Genomic DNA, 27,746 nt, shown 5'->3' with positions numbered 1-27,746 from the left:
GCACTGTTGTCTCTAGCTCTGAGGAGAGGGAGAGTGTGCCCTCCTTGTGGAATGACCCACCTTTTCCAGCAGTCAGTGTTCCTCTGCTCAGCTCTGAGAAGAAAGCTCCCTACTCAGACTGAGGGTGACACAGAACCCGACTTGTCCCTAGAGATATAGCCTTCCTGGGATGTGAAGAAATCCTGCAGAGAGGGAAGAAGCTACCACTTAGTGGGGAGCTGCCAGGCCTTCCTGGGGACTCTGCTTCTTTCTCCACCTCAGGAGTTACTGGATGAAACCTGTTCCCACTACAGTACCTAGGTATGGCTCTGTTGTCTCTAGCACCAAGAGGAGTAGAATTTCTAGAGAGAACAAAAGGGAGTCCAGGAGCCACCTCCCTGCACCCCAGCCAGTCCTCTACAAAATCAGGCTTGCTGCGGCAGGGGCCAGGCAGCCATATGGAGCCCTTCTTCCCTCCTGTGCCCAAGGACAGAGGCCAGCACTGGGCCACCACAGAGGCCTCTGGGAAGTGGTCTTTGACACAGGGTGGCATAACCCAACTTTGTGGGATCAGAGGTTTGAAGAAAAGGAGTGAAATCCTAGCCCTCGGTGGCCACTCTCAAGGTGGGAAAAACCTGAACTCACAAAGCCTCAGCGGCTTCCTGCCCAGAGTGTCCCTAGAGATGTGGCCCCCAGGAGACCCAGGCCTGGCGCCTCCCCCTGGCTGCTCTGAGGCAAGGGAACTGAAGGTGTCCATAGAGCCACACCCTCAACCCCTGCTATATCACTTTTTCATGCTCCTTTATGTGTGTCATGTCATATTTGAGGCCAAAAGGAACCCGATTCTTGAATTTTTTAAAATATCAAAGGAAGTCCGTCAAAGTACTAAAAAGGAAGCTATTTTATCAGTTTTTATGCTACAACATGAATGTCATATCAATATTTTAGGCCAAAAGTATCAATTTTATCACATTTGATGCTATAAGCTGAATACCTTTTCATATTTAAAGTCCAAAATGCAACTATGTTTTATGATGCTATAAAATTGATATTCTATCAATATTGAAGGTTATAGGATTTATGTTTTAAGTGTTATTATAAGTAACTTAGTTTTAAATGTTATTATATGGATAATTTATTCATGGTAAAGACATATGGCACCTGTAATATCAATTTCAGTTTTTTTTTTAAAGAGAGAGTGAGAGAGGAGAGAGAGAGAGAATTTTTAATATTTAATTTTTGGTTATCGGCGGACACAACATCTTTGTTGGTATGTGGTGCTGAGGATCGAACCCGGGCCACATGCATGCCAGGCGAGCGCACTACCTCTTGAGCCACATCCCCAGCCCTCAATTTCAGTTTTCAAATACAGATGTCATTGTAGCATTAATGCCACAGGGCAGTTATTATATGAGAATCAAGCTCTACGTGAATATTATATTTTATCTAAAGCCCTCGAGGAGCAGTTATATTAGTAATAAATGTTATCATACAGTTGTCATATTAGCTTCAAAGACCACACTGTACACATAATTTGCTTTCATGATGTTGTATAGATGAATACGACTTTAGTAAATAAAGACCTCAGGGAATGTCACATGGATTTCTTTTCTGTTCAAAAGACCACAGGGTAGCCACTTTAACATTTTTTTAAAACTATAATATGCATAGTGACTAAGTTTTGAAACCATAAGGCAACTACTTTATCAGTTTTCAACACTATGTGGATTTTGTATGAGAAATGAAGTCCACAGCACTGTTAATATCATTTTTATATGCTACAAAATGGTAAGTTCTCCATGTGATAGGCCACAAAGCAGAAATTTTATCACCTTTGATGTTAGAATATGGATATCAGATTAATGCCACAGGTGCTACTTTATCAGTTTTTCAAGCTGTATATGGATAAATTATCCCTGTTGAAGGCCATAAGCAACTAATTTTCAATTTTTCATGGGATATTATGGATATCATAACAGTATTAAAGGCCATAAGGTAGATATGCCAGTTTCTCATAATATTATAGGAATATCCTATCAGTATTAAAGGCCTCAACACAGCTATTTGACTAATTAAAAAATATTTTTAGTTGCAGATGATACAATATCTTCATTTATTTATTTTCATGTGGTACTAAGGATCATTCCCAGTGACTCACATGCGCTAGGTAAGCACTCTACCACTGAGCTACAATCCCAACCCATGATCAATTTTTGATGCTATAATATGCACATCTTATGAGAATGAAAAGCCAAAATAAGGCTTTTTAGAATCTGTTGTGGATGCTCTACTATGGATATAAAATTAATACCAAAGATCAAAAGGCATGTAAATAGGATTATCATACATCTACAAGGCAACTTTGTATATTAGATTTGGATGCTATAACATAGATATTATATTAACCTTAGGGAACTTGTGATATTAAGCTTATATCCTGCAATCTGACATTCAAATACATTAAAATGGGAGGAATTTATTATATTAGTGTAACTTTCTATAGTTGATATATTCCATCAATATTGGGCAACAGGGCAGCCACCATTTTTAATTTATATTCTGTAGTATGGATATTTTACTAATGTAAGGCCACAGGCAAGAATATTGCATACAGTAGCCACAATATATGACATTAATATTCAGACACTTTGTACCATTATATTAGAATTGTCAAGGATAGCGTATGGATGTCATAATAGTATTAAAAGCCAAAATGTACTGCTTATATTAATATTAGATGTTCTAGGATGGATTTTATATGAGTGAAAAGGACACAGGGCAGGTATTGCAGTAGTATAAGAAGCAAATAGTATTAGTATTATATACCAAAATGAAACCATTACATGACTTTTACAAGCTACATATATATTTCCTATTAGCTAATATATAATGTAGCTTGTAAATTTTATCAATTTTAGAGGCTGTATTTGCAGATCATATGAACATAAAGGCCATGTAACTACCATCCACATATATTTTCCTGATGAAATGAGGATGTCTGGTTAGAGATAGAGGACACATGGAAGCTATTTTGTCAGTTTTTGATCCTACAGTACAATGTCATCTCAGTTTTCTAGGCTATAGGCAACTACATTTTAATCAGTGATGCTATCCATAATGTGGATTTATGATCCAAATTAAACACAACTAGGCAGTTAATTTATCAGTTTTTCATGCTGTATTATGAATTACGTACTAACATTGAAGGTTACTAGATAGCACAATGTCATGTTATTTTATGGATAACTAATACTACCAAAGACTATATGGCAGCTAGTTTATCACATTTTCATCCTCTCTTATGGATGTCATGTCCTATTAGAGGCCACAAGGCACCTATTTCTTGAAATCTTTATGGTATCAAAGGAAGAGCATAAAGTTGTAAAGGACATTAGGAAGCCATTTTATCAGTTTTTGGTGCTACAACATGGATAACATATTGGTATTAAATACCCAAATATATCAATTTTATCACTTTTGAGGCTATAATTTGGATACCTTTTCAGATTTTAAGTCCAAAAGGCAGCTATAGATTGAGTTTTTGATGCTATAAAGTGGATATCCTATCAATACTGAAGGCCACAGTGTGTCTGTAACATTAGTTTTAAATGAAATTACATGGATAATTTATTAATGGCAAAAGACACAGGGTAGCTACAATATCAATTTTCGTTTTCAAAGACAGATGTCATAGTAGCATTAATGCCACAGGGCAGTTATTATATGAGAACTGAAGCTCTGTATGGATATCATATTTTTACTAGAGCCCTCCAGGGAGCAGTTAAACTAGTAATAAGTGTGATTATATAGTTACTATACTAGCTTTAAGAACACATTACACATATCATGTGATTTTGTGATGCTGTAGAAATGAGTATGGCATTAGTAACCACAGACCTCAGGGAACAAAACATGGATTTTCTTTTTAGTACAAGAGACTAGAGGAAGGCACGTTATCAGTTTTTAAAGCTAAAATATACATGGTGTATCAGTATTGAGGGCCACAAGACAGCTACTTTATTAGTTGGAATGCTGTAATATGGATTTCATATGAGAATTGAAGTCCACAAGGCAGCTATAATATGGATGCTATAATATGGATGACTTCTTAATATGAAAGGCCACAGGCAGCAATTTTCTTAAGTTTTGATCCTATAATATAGATAGAATGTTAGTATTAAGGCTGCAAGACAGCTCTTTTGTCACATTTTCATGCTATATATGGATAAATTATACATATTGAAGGCCACAAGGCAGCTAATTGTCAGTTTTTCTTGTGATATTATGGATGTTACATAAGAATTAAAGGTCACAGGCTGGGGTTGTGGCTCATTGGCAGAACACTTGCCTCGCACATGTGAGACACTGGGTTTGATCCTTAGCACCACATAAAAAAAGATAAACAAAATAAAAAATATTTAAAAAGAGAATTAAAGGTCACAAGGCAGATTTTTTTTTATTTCTCATGGTATAATGGGAATATACTATCAGTATTCAAGGCCCCAATGCAGCTATTTTATCATTTTTTGATGGTGTACTATCCATATCTTATAAGAACTAGGGGCCACAAGAAATCTTTTATCAAGTTTGGATGCTATAACATAAGTATTACATTATAGGAAGCTCTGATATTAATTTCACATGCTGCATTCTAATATCCAAATGTATCAAAATGAGGGAGATTTATCATATTGGTTTGACTTTTCTGTAGTCTTGATATTATAACAATATTAGGGCAACCAGTTTTTAGTTTTCATTCAGTAGTATGAATATTGTTTAATGTTAAGGCCACAGGATACCTATAGGATGACATACAGAGACCAGAGAGTGAATAGGATTTTAATATTCAATTCCACTTTAAAACTATTATATTACTTTTCAATGCTATTTTATGGATATCTTATTAGTCTTAAGGCCAATGAATTTCTTATATTAACTTTGGATGCTCTTGTATGAATTTTATATGAATACAAAAGGCCACAGTACAAGTATTATTATAGCACAAGAATGCTATTATGTGGATTTTTTTTAATATTAGACACCATAAGTTATATACAATATTAAAAAATGCTAAACAATGGCTATCCTATCAGTATTGAAGGCCAGAGGGTGTCTTTAATAGTTTGAAATGGCATTATATGCTTAATTTATTATTGGTGAAAGATACAAGGCAATGGTAATATCAATTTTAGTTTTCAAAGACATGTCATAGTAGCATTAATGACACAGGGCAGTTATTATGTGATATTTAAACCTATATTAACAATATCCAATTAGTTATAAAGGCCACAAAGAAGCTACTGTATCAATTATGAATGCTATATTTTGAAGACCATATTAATATAAATTGCCATAAAGCACCAACCACATATATTTTTCACGATAAAATGAGGATTTCTGGTTAGGGAGAGAGGACACATGGAAGCTATTTTGTCAGTTTTTCATCCTACAGTCTGATATCATCTTAGTTTTCAAGGCCACAAGGCCAGGATATATTAATCAGTGATTGAAGATATACTATGGATGTCTAATCTGAATTAAACACCATAAGGTAGTTAATGTGTCAGTTTTTCATGCAGTCCTAAGGATTACATATCACCAGTAAAGGCTGCAAGGCAACCGTTTCTCAGTTCCTCGTGTTATATTTTGGATAATTCTCACTATCGAAGGCCCTTTGTCAACTACTTTATCACTTTTTCATGTACTTTTTTGAATGACATGTCATAGTAGAGGCCACAAAGCCCCTGTTTCATGATTTTTTCATGGTATCATAGGAATAGAATAATGGTACTAAAGGATATAGAGAAGATGTTTTATCAGATTCTGATGGTACAAACTGAATATCAGTATTAAAGGCCAAAATGTATCAATTTACTCACTTTTGAGGCTCTAATTTAGATACCTTTTCAGAGTTAAAGTGCAAACGGCAGTTCTTTCATTAGTTTTTGACGCTAAACAATGGCTATCCTATCAGTATTTAAGTCCAGAGGGTGTCTGTAATAGTTTGAAATGCCATTATATGCTTAATTTCTTAATGGTGAAAACCACAGGGTAACTATAATATCAATTTTGGTTTTCAAAGCAGATATCATAGTAGCATTAATGCCACAGGGCAGTCATTATGTGAGAATTGAAGATCTACATTGATATTCTATTTTTACTACAGGCTTACAGGAAGCAGTTAGGTAACTGTAATCACCCAGTTACCATATTAGCATTAAAGAACATACTATATATATATATATCATGTGATATTTGTGATGCTGTATGAATGAGTATGACATTAGTAACTGAAGACCTCAAGGAACATCACATGGGTTTTCTTTTTAGCACAAGAAACTAGAGGCAGCTGCATTATCAATTTTTAAAGCTAAAATATGATAGCATATCAGTTTTTAGGGCCACAAGGCAGCAACTTTATCAGTTGGAGTGCTATAATGTGGATTGCATATGAGAATTGAAGTCCACAGAGGAGCTGTTATATCATTTTAATATACTATAATATGGATGACATCTCAATATGAAAGCCCAACAGGCAGCAATCGTATCAATTTTCAATGTTTTAATATGAATGTCATCTTAGTTTTAAGGCTATAAGGCAGCTATCAGTTTTTGATGCTATAAAATGGATATCCTACCGTATTGAAGGGCCACAATGATCTGTTTTATATGCCATTATGTGGCTAATTTATTAATATTAAAAGCCTTAGGGAAGCTGTAATATCAATTTTTGTAATATCAATTTCAATACAGATGTCTAGTAGCATTAATGCCAAGAGCAGTTATTATATAAGAATTGAAGGTCTATGTGAACATTATTACAAAAGGCCTTTAGAGAGTGATTATATTAGTAATAAATGCTACCATAGTTAACATATTTGCATTAAAGGCCCCACTATATATTATTTCATGATGCTGTACTATTAATATGACATTAATAACTAAACACCACAGGTATGTAACATGGATTTTGTTTTCAGTACAAAAGATCACATTATCTTTTTTTAAAGCTACAATATGGATACTGTATCAATGTTGAGGGCCAAAAGGCAATAAGTTTATCCATTTTTGATGTTCTAATGTGGATTATATATGAGTATTGAAGTCCATAGGGCAGCTATAATATCATTTTTACATACCATAATTTGAATAACATCTCAGTATGAAAGTTCACAAAGCAGATATTTTATTGGTTTTTGATTCTATTCTATGGATATAATATTAGTACTAAAAACCACAGTCCTGTAAATAAATGATCATTTTAGTACAAATGTCTACAAGACATTTCTTTACTTAGATTTGGATGCTATAATATGAATATTATAGTCACATTAAAGGCCTGAGGGAAGCTATGGCATTAATTTCAATAGCTTCATATTGATATCAAAGTACTACTACAACCGGATAAGTTATTAAGTTAATTTTACTTGCTAAGATATCAACATTATATCAATATCAAAGCCACAGGGCAGGTATTACATTAGTTTAGATTCTAGTTTGGATATTGTATTAATATTAAAGACCACAGGAGAGCCATAATAATATATTTAAAGGTTACAGTATGAACATCACATTAATACTATAGCCACATTTTAGCTATTACATTAGTTTATGGTACTGTAGTATGGGTATTATATTAGTATTAAGGGCTACAGGACAGGTAACTTTAGATACTATAATATGGATATCATATGAGTATAAAGGACAACATTCAGGTATTACATTAGATGCTGTGGTATGGATATTTTATTACTATTTAAAACCATGAAAAACCACTATATTATTTTCACTACTATATTATCAATATGATATTAGCTGCAGCTCGACTGTGGGGATGAATGCACTATTAAAATGGGTTCCACATCATCAACCATGTAGCTTAAGCATGCACAGCTCGACTAGGGATGAATGTACCATGCAAATGTGTACCAAATTTTGGTGATGAATGTGCTGTACAGATGTGTCCCATGTCATCACCCATGAACCTTGAGGTGAAAAATTTCCATTTGCCAATTATACTTCAATAAACCTGATGGAGAAAAGTACCATCACCCCACTTTGCATATTGAACTGGCCAATTCTACCTTCAGTCAGCTCCTCTAAGGACAAAGTGGGCCAGGGATGTGGAGGGAGAGAAGTTGAGGTGAAGCCTCCATTTGATATTTATTAAATGTCCACTAGAAATGATACATCTACAAAAAATGATACATCTGCCTAAGGTGGAGAACAATCTTGAAACTGGCAGATCAGGAGAAATTAAGCCTATTTTTGGAAACGTCCTTCTAATCTTAGAGCCTGTGTGTAGCACAGAAATGCACACACACAGACACTCATTAACACATGCACATGAACACATGTACACAATTATGCACACACATATTCATACATGCACAAATCACTGATTTCCACACATGCACATATGTATGCTTGAGCACACATGAGCACAGGTACACACTGGACATGTGTACATGTGCTACATGTGCCCACAGCTGAATGCACAAACACACATTCATAAGCATGGTGATCGTAATGACTATAACCACAGAGTTGTAGTAAGAATGGGAATGTGTGGGTAAAACATGTGAAGGATCAAAGATCATTAGGTGCCTGTGACTTTGGTGACTTCATGTGGCAGCCACTGTACCTTGTCCCCGAGTGTCAAACATTCTTAGTAGTCATTCTTGAATGTTCCAGTTTCAAAAATAAGACATCCAAGTGCAGTAGAAATGAGCAGCCCCACTGAATGGGAGGAATAAGTCAATTTCTTGTGGGAGCACCTCAGACAAGGCACCTGCAGCATTGCAGGGTGCAGTACAGAAAAGACCCTATGGGGCAGATGCTGTGTTTAGCTATGGGCATCAAATCAGGAGCCCAGCCTCAGGGGGGCAATGCTGATTCTGAGAACTATAATTGTACCTGCCTGGCCTCAGTGGGATCCCAGCCTGAAAAGTGGGGATGCTGTTCCTGGGAGCTGTAATTGTACCAGCCTGCCCTTAGTGGGGTCCCAGCCTGGGGAGGGGTAATGTTATTCCTGAGAGCTGGAATTGTACCGTCCTATGCTCTGAGTGAGAGTCAAAATCTACCACTAGCCCCACTCCAGTATCACTTCCAGATGCCTTTACCCTGAACCTCAGAAGCAGTATAGAGTATTACTCTGACCTTGGGGAGATGCCCAGGATACATCTAAAGGACCTCAGTTGCTGAGAAAAGATGAAACTGAAGGACAGTATGAAAATAACCCAAAACCAGAAATGAGAAGGTCCATAATGGGCAATACCTGGGAATTTCTGAGTGGTGTCATGAGATTTCACAAGATCCAACTGCTGGGACACCTTTCCTCATCAACAGAAAGGAAAAGGGAAAACCTGTCTGTATCATCTAAGACACACAGAAACTGGCACACTTGTGTGGAGTGAGGTCAGGAACATGTCCAAGCACTTTCTTACAGAACCAGTAATGGTCGAGAGGCCACATAGCTCCCTTCACCTCTCAAGGTCCCCATATACTTTTGTCAATAAGTTTTGCTAATTGATCAAGATTGAAGAAAGAGCTAGAGATTTAAGTCAGCATTTCTGTGGCAGCATAGCAGGTGTGGTAGCATCTGCCAAACACGTGACCATCCAAGGAGCTGGCTGAAAGTCTTGATTGTCAGCTCTCTTTGGCTGACACACTCATTCACCAGCTCTCTCTCATGAATGTGTTTATTAGTGGACTATGCTAATGTTTAATACTTAGTCTATTAAAAAGTAAGAAGTCACCTCACAGCTCTTCTAGGTACAACAGGATGAATTTCTGGCATCGTATATCTTATGGTTTAGTGTAAGACAATGCAAGAAAGCTCAGAGGTGAGATGATTGGTTTGTGAGCCTTAACCTCATCAGTGCACTGATCCATTTGAATGGATTAATAGGGTGTTAATTGTAGGCAGGTGTGGTGTGGCTAGAGGAGGTGGGTCCCTGGGAGTTTATATTTTATCCCTGCTGAGCAAAGCTCTCTCTCGGTGTCCTGATTCCCATTTCCTGAGCTGCTTTCCTCTGATGTACCCTGCTTCCATTATGTCCTGACTCATCTGAGACCCAGAGCTATGTGGTCGGTCATCTACCGACTGAGACCTCTAATAAACTGAGCTCCTAATAAACTCTTCCTCCTCTACGTTGTACTTGTCAGGTCTTTTGGTCATAGCAGTGATAAAATTGACAACAACAGTTCATGAAATCCTAACATTAAAAGATGTATTCATCCTGCAGTCCGGCAGCTTTATGGAAACGACCTCAGAGATGGTGTTCTGAAAACAGCAGGCTTGGTATGAGATTCCTCAGCTGTTCTCCCTCTCTGACTTACTGATTCTTTTTCTCATGTGTTGGGATTGGGAATACAAACTTGTCTGAAAAGCTAAAGAGGCACAGTGAGGAATGATTGGCTTAACAGAAATTATTGTTTACAGATTATAAAATTGTTGAGCAGTGTATGTTATTGAGGGTATGGCTTTGAGACAATAAGATGGTATTTTACATATCAGTTTCCCTATGACCATATTCCATTACCCAGTTCACTAGGTCATGCTGGGGGTCAGATTCACTTGACGTTATGAAGTGTCCACATTCTTAGACACTTATTATGATATTAGTTCTAAGAGACAGAGTGGCCCACGAGAGAAGAACTTTCTGCATATTAGGGTGCTCTGGGTACTCCAGGGCATGCTACACAGTGATGAACTCAGTGCCTCCCTTGCTTCTTTTGGTTCCTGTTCTTTTTAAGTCAGTTTCAGGGTTTCTTTCAGAAAAGCACTGGCAATGCAATTTGTTAAATTTAAACATAAAAGGTGATTAAAGATGTTTTTGTAGAATTGTTTGCTTCACAATCTTACATTTAAGATAAAATGAGAGCAATTAGAATTTTTGTGTGGCAGAGTAGTTTGCAGAATTATATTTTTGATATTCCTTCAGTTTACCTTAAAATGTCATGATAAAGCAAATACATGTATTTGAAATGCATTTGAAATGCAAATGCAAAACTGAAGAAACAGAGCTTTTTAAATCTGTAGAACATTTGCTTTCTTCCTAAGAATCATGCATTTTAACACCTCAAACACAGCACAAGCAAATTGGACAATCAGCCTCCCCTACGTGGTAATAGCTGCTGGACTTGAGCAGGCTGGCTCAAGGTTACCACCCACATCCTGGTTCCACAGAGCACTCACTGCACTGGAGGGGTTCTGCAACTACAGTGGACTTCTGTGCCATAGTGAGGACCATGCATACTTGTTAAAGCAAATGAACACTGGCATAGCAATCTAACTTTCACTGACTACTTGGAGAGAGGGGATGAGCATGAACCTGCCAAGAATGACAGCCAGAGACCACCCATGCCCAGCAGGGCTGTGGGAGGAAGGAGCAGAGGTGTCTTGAGTGTTGTCCTATGCCTTGGAGCAGCAAGTCACCTTAGAGTACCTGGTTCAAGAGCAGCTCTTCTTCTCTTCTGAACTCAATCTCAAAGTGGCCCCAGCCCACTTGTGAGGGAGAAGCCCTTACAACCTAAGAGGTCCCACCCCTTAATACTGTCACAGCTACTATTAAGTTTCTCATGGGATTTGGAGGGGACACATCTTCAGACCAAAACAGAAGCCACTAAGGGGAAGAGATGTGTGATGCTGGCATGGCTCTTTGGAGATAAAGGAGGCTCAGACAGGTTCTGGGACACAGTGCAAACCAGAGGAGGCTGCAGTGCTAAGAACTAGATGCCTGGGGTGCCGTGTCTTGGGAAAGAGAGATGGCACAGAGGACAGGGGAGGTGAGCCCTTATCAGAGGCAGAGTCAGCATCTAACTCAAAAGGGAGGAGTCTGCTCCCAGATGCAGAGGAAATATATAAGCAGCACTATGCTGGTTCCAGGAGAGTCTACAGGCTTGGAGCTTCATGTCGCCAGAAGCTGGCTACCTGTAAATATTGCCTGAATCTGTTTTAAGACAACTACACTTATGTTTCCTTCTGACAATTGCAAAGTTTTGCTCTGAACATTAAAGATACATGGTTTGGTTTTAAAACTGCATTTACAGAACCAGTTCTACATGGTAGCTACTGAGGTGGCTCCTCCAGAAGAAGACCAGGGAGGGGACTCTGTGACATTCAGTGCACAAGATGAGGGCCAGCAAGCGTGGGTGGGAGTTTCTGCCTCTTATTGGCCAGTAACTGTAAAGGTCATGGCCCTCACAAGGCCTCAGTTTGCTCATCTGCGAATTAGTAATCTTGAAAGCTTTCCAACATTTTACAGACTCTCTGTGACTTCTGGAGTTGTACCAAGTGGACCTTGAGGAGAAAAACATATACCGACAACCAGCACCTAATTTTTTAATACAGAGATTTTTAAAGCTGCTCCTACCTGAAAGGTACCCTCCTTTGAATTCCCAGATCTCTTGGTTTGAGATCACCATTACCTCACAACATCCATTTGCAAAAGCAAGTGCAAGTTGTGTCTCTCAACACCAACAATTTACAAGGAAGGTGTTTTTATCAAGTGTCATCCTGCAGAGGCAAGGGAGACCCCTTGGAGGGTGCCACAGACTAACTCTGGAATTAGCTCTCTGGTAATTTCACATGAAACCACATGATGCCTCCTATCTCCTCTGTAGTGTTCTCTAGCATCTGTGTTTATGTTTATAGCAGAGGTGTAGCCAGCCTCTCTTATCCGAACTAACAGATGTGTAGCAGAGGGCACCCAGGGCAGGACACCACGGTGTACACTGCTTACCTTTCCTAAGCATAAGTACTACTGTGTTCCCACTGCCCTGGAGGTGTACGGCCTGACTCCTATGAGCACATGGAAGCCTGCGATTCTTTCCCTGCTTCTGCCTATGGTCTGTCAGGTGAGACTCTTATCTTACCACGTGCAGAGACTCAAGCAATTCATTGCCTCCAGGCAGTGGAAGGTGCTTTGAAGCCTGTGACTTACTAATAACAATGGTATTCATTGTCTTTATTCTTGTTTTGTAACTTACTCTAAACAGAAAAAAAAGGCTTTCTGATTAGAATCATGATTTCTTAGAGTAGGAATGAACTTTCTGCCTGAGAGTGAAGTATTAGATGCAAGCTCTCATATAACATTATATACTTTACATTTATATTTAGAAAATCTGAATATTACAAAATGAGCTAATGGAACCATAAAAACAAAACATACAAAAAATCAGATAAGGGTTGGAGTTGTGGCTCAGTGGTGGAGTGCTTGCGGGACATGTGTGGGGTACTGAGTTCAAGATATAAATGAATGAATAGTATATATATATATATATATATATATATATATATATATATATATGAATAAAATGAAAGTCCATCAACATCTAAAAATATATATATTTAAAAAATCAGATAAGTACCCTAGAATTGGAGTTGTCAGTGTACAGAGGACTAAGTGCTGCAGCTCTTCACCTTGTGAATGTCAGCCTCACTATGCTGCGTCCCTGAAACCAGCCAGGGCTACAGGCCACTGCCTTTCTCACAAGACCCATCCAAGCCCTCACAAGTATGTTCTGAGCTGCCAGGGACCATCTAGACCTAAAAATCAGGCACTGGTCTTCCTGCAGCTAAGAGTAGAAAGTTATTTGTAGGTGTGCATGAATCACTGGAATCCTAGCCAAAGCAGTCAGGAGCTAGCATGCCAAAACAGGACAGAACACACACGTGAGTGCACACAGGAACACACCTGCATGTGAGCACAGGCATGCACACATGCATACACCCTGTATAGAACTCCTATGTGCAAGAGGAGCTTTGTTACACAGTGATTAGTGGTGACTCACAAAGAAATATGCAGGGGTTTTGGACACATAGCTGTAGCAAAACCCAGCACAAGATTAAAACAGATGCCTCAATTCAGCCCACAAATGACTCCATGTCACCAGTCCCTCATGTCCAGAAACTTCCAACACCTGGATCCTAACTTCAGGGTTACCTCCGTCAGGGAGGAAGCACCCTAAGCTGCCCAAATTCAGGGCCAGAGTGAACTAACAGTGACAGGTGACTCCAGTGTCTCCGATACGGTCTCCTCAAGGTGGAATAAAATGAGGGCAGGAATTTGTCATCAGGATGTGTTAATGGAGACTCCCTCTCAGGACATACAGCAACCCCATTTATCAGAGCCTGAGAAATTTCCCAGGACTTGGTGCAAAAACTTGAAGATTCCTGCACATGGGCCATTGGTGGCCCTACTCATGCCATGCTCCCTGTAACAGTGCTCCAGGAGGAGCAGGGCAGTGGGGAGTATTTGCCTTTCTTCTGGGCCACCATGAGCTGGGCAGCTGTGTGTGCATTGAGCCTCGAATTCCTCCTAGGAGAGGAGAGGGCTGAACTCTGGCATTTCTAGTTATGACCTGTGGGAGGCCATCCTCACATGTGATTTGAGTTACCTCCCTGGCTGGGCGAGAGGCACTTAGGCACAGCTGTGTCAGAGTTTTCCCCACCCTTCTCCGGGTCCGAGGGCTTGTCCGTGCAGAGGCGTATCTGGCCACTACCCCGAAGACCCAATTGTTGCCCCTGACCTTGGGATGCTGCCCCCGTTAACCTTCATTGGATAGGATTTTCCCCGGAATTTTTGTTCCCCAATAAAATCCACGCCCTGGTGTGTTCTCTCTCTCTCACTAGCCTCTTCAGTAAACCTCACTACTACAATAGGTGGCTTGAGGCTGGAGCTAGGAGGAGCCATCCTGGAGCTGGTTTAAAGGTAATTGGAGTCTTGTCTCTTTAATTTAAAACTCCCTAGCGGTTTCTCACGACTCGAACCTTCTTTCATGAAGCCAGTGCAGGTCTCGGGCTAAAATGATCCTCTGCAGTCCTGGTCAAGTGGGTCTCTGCCAGTTAACCAGATGCCCACCTGGGTTCTCTCTTGGTACCTCATGCAGTCTTTCCAGGGGCTGGTGTGAATTCAGGGGAACCCTGGACACATTCCCTATGCTCTGTGATGCTGCAGTCTTGACTTGCCAAGTATGCTAAGGAGAAAATATTCAGGACCCCTGAATCCTGACAGCATTGCCCTGGTGAGCCCCAGCCTGCACCTGCTGTTTACCTCCATGTGTGTCTGAGAGGCTATGCTCAGAAGATAAGGAAAGACCTCACAGGCTGTGAATCACATTGACTCTTACTTCTTTCCCTAAGTTGAAAAGTAGACTCCCTTCAAAACCCAAAGGCAGCTGTCAGTGCCTTCCAACAACCTTCTGAGCAAGAAGCTGGCTGTACTGAGGCCAGTGTGTTCTGCTTTCTCTTCTGTTCAAACTTCAAAGCTCAAGATTGATATAAACCTCTCAGAGAAAAAACAAAGCCATTTAAACATCTGCCTGTTCTCTTTCGCTGTTGCTTGGTTTATTTTATATGATGTAGACTTTAAGTCCTGTTTATGATTCAGGTAGATTGGCCACCAAATAGAAACCATGAAGCAGAAGGGCAAAATAAACTCATAATCAGGTTCATAGCACAACTTGCTGCTTCACTAACTCTACTTTATTCCCTTCCTTCTCTGCCAGCCTCCCTTCATTTGTCTTCCTTCCATCATCAACATCCACCCATCTATTATCATCTATCAATATCCATTATCATCTATCATCCACCCAACACCAATCAATCTTATCTGTTATCCATCCATCCATCATCTATCATCCATCTATCACCCACCCATCATCAATCATTTATCATCCATCCATCATCTATCATCCACCCATAATCAGTCTCTTTTCTTCCTTTATAACCTATCATCCATCCATCATCTGACATCATCCATACATCATTATCTATCATCAATCCATCTGTCATCATCTAGCATTATTCATTTATCCATCCATCCATCATCATCTCTTTCCTTATTGGACACCTGGTCCCCCTGGAACTGAAGCCCCACGATGGCAGGGAGCTGTGTGAAACCCTCATACCTAGTGCAGTGTCGGGCTCCTTGACACATGCATGTAGGGAATTCTCCATTGCCCTCAGTGACGTTCCCGACTAAAGTCACTGTTGCCCAGGTGTACCATTGTTTTGATACCACAAGGTAAACAGCAAGGATTTGGGTTTAATTAATTTTATAATTTCCTGTTCTGGCACTTATGTAATTAAAAGTCCTACTTAAGCTCAAATTGAACACCTCACAGGGTCTACTGAAGCCAGAACCCAGTTTTCTCTGTGTCTGAGCCTCTAGTTGATTCTCAATTTCTAAAGAAATTAATATTCTATTTTCACTCAAAGGTGAATCATTAATGGCTTAATGTAGCTTCCTCTTAAGAGAGCATTCCAATGTTAGTGACTATTTTGAAGGAGATAACCCAATGATATCAGTGACTCAGAGTCTGAGGCACAGATACAGAGGTGATGAGGGAGGCGGCACACTTGCTGGTGCTTCTGTGACTTGGCCCCAACAGCTGCTCCCTGCTACTCCCAAGGCCAAGCCTACAAGCTGCAGGCTGAGACATTCAATTTCCCACTTGTTTGATATTCAATCTGGAACATGGAAAGATTATGTAAATGTATCTAATTCATCAGTGAACACAAAATGTTCAAACAGCTAGCCACTGTGTGTAACTCTATTGCTTCTTGAAATTTCAAGAGGTAACTGAAAAGTATGACCACTGCTATTAGGTGGCCATGGGGGTGGTGGAGTTCTTCAAGAAAACACGGAGTTGAGGCACTACTCTCTTTAAGAAGGCCCATCTGTGGGTGCTGGCATAGATTAGACATAGCTGTTGCAAGGCTGGAAAGAAACCCATCTGGCTTGGGCAGTGCAGCAGGAGCAGACAGGCTCCCTTACCTGCCTATCAGCCAATCCACACAAAGCCCAAGACAGCAGGGCTTGCCCTCCCTGGGAGAGCTCAAGAGAACGGTAAAAATTGCCTTCATTTTTATGCCAGATTTCCAGTGGTAATATTAGTAAGACATAAAATCTTTTTAAAGCAAAAGACTGATAAAACAGTACAAGACAAAGTGCTAAATATTCATGTGGCTTTCACTGCAGCTCATCTCGGGAGGCCCAAGGGCCACCTAAGCCAAGACGGGTGCTTCCTCTACTGCTGCTGGTAGCCCAGGAGGCAACATTCCAGAAGAAAGGCAGAAACACAGACTGGAGGGATTGTGGATTACAATGAGCACATTCTCCCTTCAGGAAAGTTTGACCTTGCTCACAGATGGAGATGCAAAACATACTTTATTTCTTTAATACAGAGTATAAAATATTGCACTCTGGTTGCAAGTGTGTGCAGAAAAGACCTACTAGAAATATCTCCAGCAACTCTGTGGCATGATGTTTTAGGGCACCATGGGCAGCAAGTATGAACCATGAACCACGGGCGTGGCAGAGTCCAATGGCCTGCTGTGACTGCTTGCATGTAGAATGAGGGAGCTGAACAGTGCGTGCACACCTGGGGCAGTGCTAGTCTGCAACCACAGAGGAAGAGGTTGAGTTACCTTCCTTGCTCTACCGTCACTGTCTCCCTTCTGACTTTTTATCCCATTATATGCATGCACATTCTTTCATGGACAAATGAAAGCCTCTTGCGGCAGTCCCTGTGGCTCAGCCTTGTGGAATGTAAGTAGATGGAGCAGTAGCTGGACTCTCAGGTGCTCAGCAATTGGGGCAATTCAGGGCTAGGACAGAGTGTCTCCCTGCAGCCACACACCCGCACATGCAGCTGAGGAATGCATCTGGAGGGGTAAGGCAGCCAGGTTGCTTCCTCTGCACTAACACCACCTGCTATCCACTCCCCAGGCTTCCCCTCTGGTATCTGCTTCCAGGATTCACTTCAAGTGAACTCCTCTCTTTCCCATGCCACCACTGAAAGCAAAGATGATTCTGGAAGATGTTGGGGGCTTCAAGTGGAAACCAATTGGTTTCATATTTTTCATCCATTTTATGAAAGGCGAGTGTGACCTCGGCTGTCAGTCACAATCTTTTCTTGAATAGTTTTGTTTTTGAAGAGATATATTTTGATAAAATGTGATAAGCTTTCAAAGAGTTGACAAATTTTCTTCTGGTTCTCATGGACAGAAGATTCCCTTGAAAGGTTCTGAATCTGTGACCCCTTTTCCCTGAGCACGTTAAGTCAGGGCCCCAGCAGCTCCCATGTACATGCAGATCCCAGAGTCTCCCCAATATCAGATCCCATCCCTGCCTGCAAAACATGCTTTCTGCAGAGGGAACGATGCCAAATCCAGGTGAGTCCATGGTGTGTGGAGTGTGCATTAGACCAGGCCCTGGGCCATGAAGAGCTCCTATTCCATGGGGTCATGTGCGTGTGGGCCAGATGTCTCTCCCCTGCAGATGAGAATGGGGGCACTTCCTGCATTCTTCTTGGGAATGCCACTTCAGACCCGACAAGAGGACCAAAAGATCTTCACCAACTCTCAGGAAACTGTCCAGGGACAACTAAGCAAGACCTTTGCTTCTGTATATCTTCTTCTGCATCTTTCCACATGGCTACTACCTAGCAGTAGGGAGTGGTATTGACCCTATTGTCCTGGAGGGATTCTAAATGTGCTTCCTCACTCATGGAAGAAGACGATCAGTCAGTTGGTAGTGAGTGGTGCTTTGTAGTTCAGAGGGAAGCTTTGAAGACCAAGTGTGTCTGCTGTTAGCCACAGCATTGAACCAGAAAGCTTCTTGGTGGTTACAGAACTTTACCTGGACCAACCAGTCAAAAGAAATAAGTAACATGCCACTCATGCTTGAATTTCATGCTTTTCTCCTTTTTGTTTAAAAAGAAATTAAATATTGTAAAAATGCATGTAGTATCTCTTTGTCACCAAGTCAGTAAAAAACGATACCCTGGACAAATCTCCCATCACCTTTCTACCTCCTCCTCAGCACGCCAACCCTTCTGCAATCAGCAAGCTTTGTCAGCAGGATATTCCATTCCCAGAAAAGCAGTAGTCATGTGTCCTTGAGGCACACTGCACAAATGGCCTGGGGTTTCAAGTCATCCAGAACATCAAGGGTCCTTTTGTCACCAGGAAGGTCTGTTTCCTGAGTAGTAAAAAAAAAGAACAAACATGATTAGCTCCTGTCTGCTGAAGAATGTTTACTGCAAAGCCTGGCCCTGCTGTCTTGGGTTTGTGATATCTCTTCATTTCAAAGCATCTCCTTTTTGTGTTTTAAAGCTGAAAATAAGTTGATAAGACCTCTGTCATCTGGGTTCTCTGTCAGAACAAATCTCCATGTTCCTGCAGGCCTTTTTCTGGACATCTAAAAGTCCTCTGTGCCTCCTACTACTCCTAGTACAGTGAAGACAACTGTCTAAATGCTGACATTAACCTAAGCTCAGGCCTGGGGGACAAAACAGAGATCAAGGCAGGAGAGCCCTTTCATGTTCCAAGGCAAACAGCTCCATGCTTTTCAAGGAGCAGCATCTCTAAGGTGCTGTCCAGGAGACAAGAAAGATGGCCTTATAGCCCTCAGCCACTTTCACCCACACTGTGCTCCTGTAGGGCTTCCTAGAGGAGCAAAGGAAGAAGCAGAGACAGGGTGCCCCTGTCCATTTGTTGGGTGCCACTGTATCTTTCCAGTGAAAGATCTAATTCTTCCCATAGGTTCTCAGTGGGCTTCTATGGGTTATCCTTCTTTATCAAAGAGAAATGTGGAGGGGTCTGTAGGTCTGAAAGTTTTTGTCTTGATATTAAACAATGTTTATCTGTAATTATCCCAAAGGGCAAGTTCCTATTCTATAAGTTTCTAACATAACCAGTAAGTTATATTTTTTTATGCAAAAGATGAGAATCAGAAAGATCTAAATTTTGGAAGTAATCAATTTGATGAGTTTAAGAACTAAGAGCCAGGGAATCAAAGAGTAATTCTTATTAACTGTACTCAGAGACACAGAAACTCTGAGAGTACCAGGACTGCCCCTGTGTCCAAGTATAATGGTCCATTACTCGATAGTCCTCAGTGGTCAGAATGTAGACTCTATGAGCCATGTTTCAGTTCTGATATTTTTAAATCTCACATGCAAACATTTTTACCCATGTGACAAGAATGTATAAATTTTTTGTTCTGGATGGAATATATTTATTAAAATTCATAAAGCTCTGTTTGCCAAGGGGGAAACCTCTGTGTAAGATACATTTAAATCATTTACTTATAAAGCCTACCTTTCATCTCAATTATTCTAAATTGTTCATGAAATCCCAACATGAGTCTTTTGAGAATTGCAGCACAAGTGTTCTGGCAAACTACAGGAAAGGCAGAGCCCAGCTCCTGGCTACACATCTTGTAGAGCTCAGGGAACTCTTCCAGAGGGGTCACTTGTGTGGAGAAAGTAGGGGCCACCTCAAAGCCCCTGTGCACAGCCCAGCTATGGGCCTCAGGCGCCTTGGCCCCCTGGACACTGCTTCTCAGAGGAAACAAGCCTGGTGGCAGCATGAAGGGGGCTGTGGTGCTGAGCAGTCAGCCACCTGGTGAGCTGGAGAAGGCTCACTCTGCCCACAGCCCTCGGGGCAGCACTGTACTTTCCAGGAGCACAGCCTGCCTGTGCTTCTGGGGGAGCAAATCTGTGAGTTAAGTGTTGAGCTGGAGATGGCCAGTGCTAGGCAGAAGCCAGGATAACTTCTCTTCACTATTTCCCAAATGCTACAGGCAATCAACACACCTCAGCCCTGCTTGCGCAACACCAGCTCAGAAAGCAAGTGACTTGTTCCTCCTTCGAATAAACAGGACCAAGCTGGAGAAAGAAACAGGGTGGGTAATGGAAGCGTGAACCTCTGTCCTACATCCACCCTCCCTGGGTGCTTTCCCACACCAGCCCCACTCTTCCAGTTGCTTCAGTGATCTGCCCTTAGCACAGGGGCATGTTCTCACAGCTCAAGTAAACTTCTTATATTTTTCATATGTTCAAGCCTAAAAAGGCTTGGGAAGGTTATTTTGCATATTAAATCCAAGTTCTCTTCAGTGATGGATGTGGGTCTGGAGGATCAAGGGGCTTCTGTTTTCACATTGTCCTCTTGTCACCTCAGCACAAATAGCCCCCTTCCACCTGCAGCCGACGGGAGAACTCCTTCACAATTGCTTCCTCAACTGTCAATTAAGCAGTACTTGCTTGCTTTCCTTTTTCAGGGTTTGATCTCAAAACACAGATACACAAATTATTGATTTGCAGAAATGAAATGCTAAGACTGGACACCACCTGCCTGCTCCCTTTATTTCACAGACCAAGAAGGCCTGGACTACAAACACAGGAGGCACACGGCCACAGAGGCAAGCCCTGAGGACACTCATTGCCAGGTCACATGCCCCAGGACAGCACCTGCTCTGGATGCTCACAGCATCACCATGGCATGTCCCGGTCAGCATCCATTCACTTCAGATCCAAACAACTCATGGAAAGTACAAGTTACTTCTTTAAGTTTGCTTGTCTATTTACATTCTTTGGGGATTGAGTTTAGAGTAAAATGTCCTCCATGTTCAACAAAACAATGATTCACCTCTGTACTAAGGCCACTTGGAGAAGTTCTTGGGTTTTTCCCTGTCTTCAATACAGGAGAGCTGAGTGCAAGCATTTCTGTGGCAGCCCTCCACAATTCCACAGGCCATTGTTGTGCTTTCAATTAGTATCACAGTGGCAGACAAAATAATGATTTTTTAAAAAGAATTTATAGCAAGCTGTTTGTTATTGAAGGGTGACAGAAAAAAAAAAAAAAGATGTTACTGTGTCTAAATCCTTAGTTCTCAAAGAAAACTCTGAAAATGGCTTTCTCTTTGCTATTCCCCAAATGGCACAGGAACTGAGAAGGCAATGGAGAATCAACTCATGTCAGCCCTCCGGCTGAAGAACTGAAGGTTAGACCTATACTACTGGTATTCAAAGGAAATAAATTTATTCTGTTTTATCATCAGAGGCAAATAAATTACAGAATCAAGACAGTTTGGAATGTGAATACTACTTACTAGAATCATAGCAGTTTAAACTCTGATGCAATCTAGTCCAATTCCTCCAGTTCAAAAAACAGAAGCCCTCAAAAAAATTGAAATAAAATTTTACCAAGTAAGGATCTTTCTTGCTAAACCAATGACAAACTGCTGCAGAGATCCCTTGGAGAGTTCTTACCAAAGTAAAGGCCTTCAGGAAGGGGCATGGAAGGTGAGACAGCAGCACCTACCTGGGCTGCAGGTGCACAGGACTTAAAGTAGCTCCACAGCAAGTTTGTCCCAGTGCACATACATACTAGGGCTCTGAGGCTACTTTCAAAGCAGGGGATGATGATTCAGGGGAGTAAAAGTGCTCCCAAGATTTTTTATATTTCTGATTTCCTCTCTTTTAACTCACTGTGACCTTTCTAGGCAATCAAATTCAGTCCTGGTCTGCCAGCACCTGCATCTGGTCCCTTTGGTCTGGCTGCAGTGATTCCACCAGGAGCCTTTCCATTTCTTAGGGCCTTTACCAACATAGGGGCTTTATTTTAAGTGAAAGTTATAACTGGATAGCATTCAGTTTAGTCATACTCAGCAACCTGAACACAGACTCCCGCCACTGTCCCCCAAGCTTTTTGGGCTCGCACCTGAGGTCCTGGTGTCCTTGGACGCAGGCCTTCAAGCAGGCCCCTGGCTGGGGGGCTCCTTGGCCTTCTTGCAGGTGTACAGCCACTTAATGATGCGGGCATTCCTCTCCACCACGGAGGTAGTGCTGGGCACCTGCTCTACGAGCTCCTCTTCCTGCAGCCCATCGTTGACCTCGTCGCTGTGCCGAGAGAAGCCACTGTCGGAAGTGGCCACACTTACGCTACGCACCTTGAGGGCAACACAGTCGGACCCTGCGGAGAAGTTGTCCTTCCCAAGAGCCTCTACCACCTCGGGATCCAGGCCGCAGTACAGGAAGAAGGTGTCAAACTCGGCCTTGGCCAGGGAGTAGCGGGAGCTGAGGTCTGACTGCGAGCGCTGAAGCCCCCGATGTCTGGCCACCAGCAGCTCCTTACCGGCGCACGAAGCCTGGCCCCCCGGGGTCGCTGCTGAAGGCAGGGCGGGGTCCCCGGGCTCTGGGCCCGCTGCACCGACTGGGGCCGTAGGGGCCGCAGTTGCAGCCACCAGGAAAGGCTCTGCGGGTGCGGCCTCCCTGCCGCCGGCAGGACTCTCCTCCCTCGCCCCGGGCGTTTGGAAGGACTCCCGCGCCTTGTCTTTGCTCGGTCCCTGGAAAAGTTTCTTCACCAGGCCTCCCCTGGGGCCGTCGGTACCCGGCCCTCGGACGAACTCGCATTTCTGCCGGTAGATGACCAGTGAGTCAGGCCTCAGAGACTTCCGCGCGATCACCCTGCGCGCCACCGGCGCGGGGACGCGGGCCGCAGCAGCCGGGTCACAGCGCTGCCCCGCGGGCGTCCCAGGGCTGCGGCCTTCAGAAGCGGGGTCCAGATGGGCCCCCGGCAGGCCTCGAACGTACTTGGCGCGGTCCGCAGCGAGCCTCTCCACCGCGCTCCTGCGCGCCGGCCGCACCGCGTGTGGATCCCGCAAGGCCTCGGAGTCCGGGGGAGGCGGCTGCTCGCCGGCAGACGCGTCTTGGGCAGGCAGAGCGCGCATCCTCGCAGGGCACAGACCCGCCGGGCTCGCGTCCTCCCGGGTTTCGGCGCCCGTGGGTCCCAGGCCAGTTCCGAAGTCCGCTCGGGGTGGGGAGTGGCGCCGCAGGGTCGGGCCGCTCAGGTCCGGAATTGGGGCGAGTCTGAGTTCGTTTGGGCAGGTGAATCACCCCAGTCCCCGCCCGCTGGCTCCTCCCACCTGCCAGCCACCACCCGCCACCCAGTCCCAGGTCCTAGCCGCCTCCGCCAGGTGTCCCCGCCCCCCATCCTGCAGTGTCCCCGCCCTTGTCGGTCCCCACCTCCTCACCTCTAGCTGGGTATCCCAGCCAGGTGGGCCCTCAGCCTCCGCACCTCCTCTCAGTGTCCCCTCCCTTGTTCTTCCCTAGACTTCTCTCCTCCGACCCAAGCCCAGTCTCTCTTCTACCTTAGCAGGCTGTGGGGAGGGCCAAGCCGTCCCCTGGGGCAGAGATGGGATGAACCACGCCCTTTCAGCTCCAGGTTTCAGCCATTTCCTTCCAGTCCCGGAGTCCCTGAGGGCACTGGCGGACAGGGCAGGGCGTTTCTTGAGAGGGGTTGGGCCAAGGGGACGGGCTCCCTGAGGCAGGTGCCTTGTGTCCTTTGATTTCTTAAAGTGATCTCAGCGTGCTTGGACTCTTGACTGTTTTCCTTAGTTTCTACCAGAGCCCATAGTATCAGAAAAGAAGAGGATACAAAACGAAAGAAAACTTTGGCCGTCAGGGTCAGTCTGTTTGGAGGAACCCAGGACCTTTGGGAAGGACCAGAGGATGGTGAAACTGCAGGCAGTGAGGCCTAGAAGTGCTGAAAGTGTAAGAAAATGTTTCCAAAATTCCATTCTTTTCAGACAATGGACAAAGGACTAAAAATATCTGACAAACAAGTGAAATACAGGTGTTATCTCCTACAGGGGTGTGGCTCTGGGATGCTCCCAGCACTTGGCTGTAGTGCCTGTTCTGCTGCCTTACTGAAACCTGTTTTTAGCACCAGAGGGCACCAGAAGTGGTCTGGCCCCTGGGAGAGAGCAACAGGGGGTGTCCATTGGTCCTGGGGGAAGGGAGAAGCCCAGAACCACACTTCCCAGATAACCCTGCTGGCAAACGTGGCACTTACAGATAGAGACAGGGGAGAGAGAGAGTATGAAACAAATCAGAATGTGTTCCAAGGTTGAGGGCTGTGCCTGGAAGGTAGATGTGCCTGGTATCTACTCACCAGACCTGGTGTCCCAGTCAGAGGACAAACCTTTTCAATTGTTTGGCTGAACCTGACTCCTGTCACTGCCTCTTGGGCAGCAGCAGCAGTTCTGAGAGAATCCTAAGCCAGGGACTCTGGAATTTGAACCTGGGCCCAAATTTACCAGTCATATTCCTTTGAACAGATGGTACTTATCAGGGATTTTATTTGTCATCTGCAGAAACCCTGTTTTTATAGTGTGCCTTGTAGTGAGTGCCAAGTAAATGTGAGGTTAAGGCCTCTGCCTCCTGATGTAGGAACTGTTGCTGATCTGTAATCAGCCCACTGTGTCCACGGCCAGGTCTTGTCAGTTACAGAGAATTCTTATTAAAGGGCTCGGCACTTCATCTGGTACAGAGTGGATTTTCAATAAAAGTTAAATTTTCTTGTTTTGATGAGGATATTATGATAACTGTTTGCCACTTTTGAATCAGAGTTAATGAATTTGCATATGAACACTGGGCACATTAAAAATAGTTTCACTTCTATAGATAGTTATATTTAAGACATTTTTATTTGATTAATTTTATTTATGTCTATGATCTCCCACCTCTTAAGCAGGTAACTTACTGGAATAATGGAACTGAAGTAGTAAGATACTGACAGAGAAATTTCTTGACTGGAAGTATCAACTTTGAGAACATTTCCTTCCTGGTATTCACCTTGAAAGACGTGAGGGCAAAACAAAGTGCAAATGGACTGAATGATCCCATAACTCAGCTCTGGGAATTTGTCCCTGGGAGCTCACAGTACGTGTGTGCAGCAGGAGGGCACCCACTGCAGAAGGGCCTGCAGTCAACCAGCAGGCGGCAGCAGAAGGGAGGCTGGGTGATGATGGCACTGTTGATGATTCAGAAGGAACTGGAGAAGCCTGGGGGAGCGTGTTGTGGTGTTTCTGTGGGCACTGGAAGCGGCAGCACTGAGTGGTGCAATGATTAATTTGTGGATCAACTTACCTGAGTGATGATGCTAACAGCTGTGGTCAGACTCATTCTGAGTGCTTCTTCGAGTGAAGCAGATTGCCCTCCCCAATGTGGATGGGCCTCATCCAGTCAAAGAGTGAAGGCTGGCCTCCTCTTGAGCAAGAGGAAATTCTCCAGTTGTTCATCAGACTGGAACTGCCACCCTGTCTTTCCTTGTTTCCTGGCCTGCTGGCAACCCTATGAACTTTGGACCAATCAGTCTTCACAACCTCATGGCCAGTTCCTTTAGCTAGGTCTCCTTTTATGTGTGATAGCCATATGTTCTTGGTTCTTTTTGTCTGCAGAACCCTGACCAACACAGCAGGTTAGGAATACAAGACTGAAAGGAAGAGAGGCTGAGATGGATAGACGCGCAGAGACTGGTGACCCCTGGATGTAGAGGGCAGAATGGATAAAGAGCTTGGCAGGCTTTGCTGATCTGACTTGGGGACTGCAATTGTCCCAAATTAAGTCATTATGAAGGGGTGGGTATTTAAGAGGAGAGAATCAATGTTGAGGTATGCTCCTAATATCCCTAGTTTTTCTAGTGTTTTGAACAGGAAGGTGTGCTACTTTATGTCAGTTGCTTTTTCTGCATCTATTGAGATGATCTTATGATTCTTGTTTTTAAGTCTATTAATATGATGAATTACGTTTATTGATTTATGTATGTTGAACCAACCCTGCATCCCTGGAATGAATCCTACTTGATCATAGTGCACTACCTTTTTAATATGTTTTTGTATGTGATTTGCCAGAATTTTACTGAGAATTTTTGCATCTATGTTCATTAGGAATATTGGTTTGAAGTTTTCTTTTCTTGGTGGGTCTTTGTCTGATTTTGGTGTCAGGGTGACTAGTCTCATAGAATGAGTTTGGAAGGGTTTCCTTCTTTTCTATTTCTTGGCATACTTTGAGGAGTATTGGTGTTAATTCTTCTTTGACAGTCTTATAGAACTCAGCTGAGAATCTATCTGGTCCTAGGTTTTTCTTGGTTGGTAGGCTTTTGATGACATTTTTTAATTTCATTATTTGACATTGATCTATTTAAAGCATGTATGACATCCTCATTTAGTTTGGGTAGAAATTTGTTGATGTCTTTGATATTTCTATTTCATTAGAGTATAAATTTTCAAAATAGTTTCTAATTATCTTCTGTATTTAGACATCTTTGTTGTGATATTTCCTTCCTCATCTTGAATTTTAGTAGTTTGAGTTTTCTCTGTTTTTCTTTTCATTAGCATGGCCAGAGGTTTGATCTATTTTATTTATTTTTTCAAAAAAACCCAACTTTTTGTTTTGTCAGATTTTTCAGTTGTTTCTTGTTTTAATTTTATTGATCTCAGCTCTAATTTTAATATAAAATTCTTGGTTGGCACCTGTTTTCTTTCAGAGCTTGAATTATATTATTCCAAGACCTCCTAGCTTTGAGGGTCTGGGCTGAGAAGTCAGTTGAGATCTAAATTGGTTTCCCCCTATATGTAATTTGATTTTTTTCTCTCTCACAGCCTTTAAGATTTTATCTTCATTCTCTGTGTTAGTCATTCTCATTATTATGTCTTGGTTTGGGTCTGCTATAATTTTGTACATGTTGGGTCCTATAAGCTTCTTGTATTTGATTTTTTATTCCATTCTTTAGAATTGGGAAATTTTCTGCTATTATATCATTGAAAGATTGTGCATTTCTTTGGTTTGTATCTCTGATCCTTCATTTACCCTGGTCTACCCCTTTCCCAGTGGGGCAGACACCGCCAGAGCCTAGCCTTTGTCACAGGACCACCCCTTCTGACCAGTACACTACCGATGGAGGTCAAGCCCAGCAGCCCAGATCCACCCACTCCAATATATGTAGGACCCAGACCCAGGATTCAGTAGCATTCATGGAGGGATACCATTAGGGTTTGGAAGCCCAAAATCAAGGTGAGGTACAGACAATCTGTACAGGTACTACAAGAATATAGGGAAGAAACTGTAATATCTCAGATTCACACTGCAAGAAAGGAAGACACATAGACAACATGAAAAAAACAAGGGAG

General features: G+C 42.6%; 1 protein-coding gene and 1 long non-coding RNA gene across 2 annotated transcripts; one reads left to right on the top strand and one right to left on the bottom strand.

The window, feature by feature from the left end:
• Nucleotides 1-17,137: 17,137 nt before the first annotated feature.
• On the bottom strand, nt 17,138-23,504 carry Fam110c (family with sequence similarity 110 member C). The gene is made up of 2 exons (XM_005327376.5): nt 22,496-23,504; nt 17,138-18,971 (listed from the first exon to the last, which is right to left on the bottom strand). The coding sequence occupies exon 1, from the start codon at nt 23,502-23,504 to the stop codon at nt 22,527-22,529; it is 978 nt and encodes a 325-aa protein (XP_005327433.1). The 3' UTR covers nt 17,138-18,971; nt 22,496-22,526.
• Nucleotides 23,505-23,956: 452 nt separating this feature from the next.
• On the top strand, nt 23,957-27,388 carry LOC144369487 (uncharacterized). The gene is made up of 2 exons (XR_013429317.1): nt 23,957-24,327; nt 25,310-27,388. It is a non-coding gene; the product is annotated as an uncharacterized LOC144369487 (long non-coding RNA).
• Nucleotides 27,389-27,746: the final 358 nt, after the last annotated feature.

Source organism: Ictidomys tridecemlineatus, chromosome 12 (genome assembly GCF_052094955.1).
Source record: "Ictidomys tridecemlineatus isolate mIctTri1 chromosome 12, mIctTri1.hap1, whole genome shotgun sequence".
NCBI classification, from domain to species: Eukaryota; Metazoa; Chordata; class Mammalia; order Rodentia; family Sciuridae; genus Ictidomys; species Ictidomys tridecemlineatus.
This window is presented reverse-complemented; position numbering and strand designations above follow the sequence as displayed.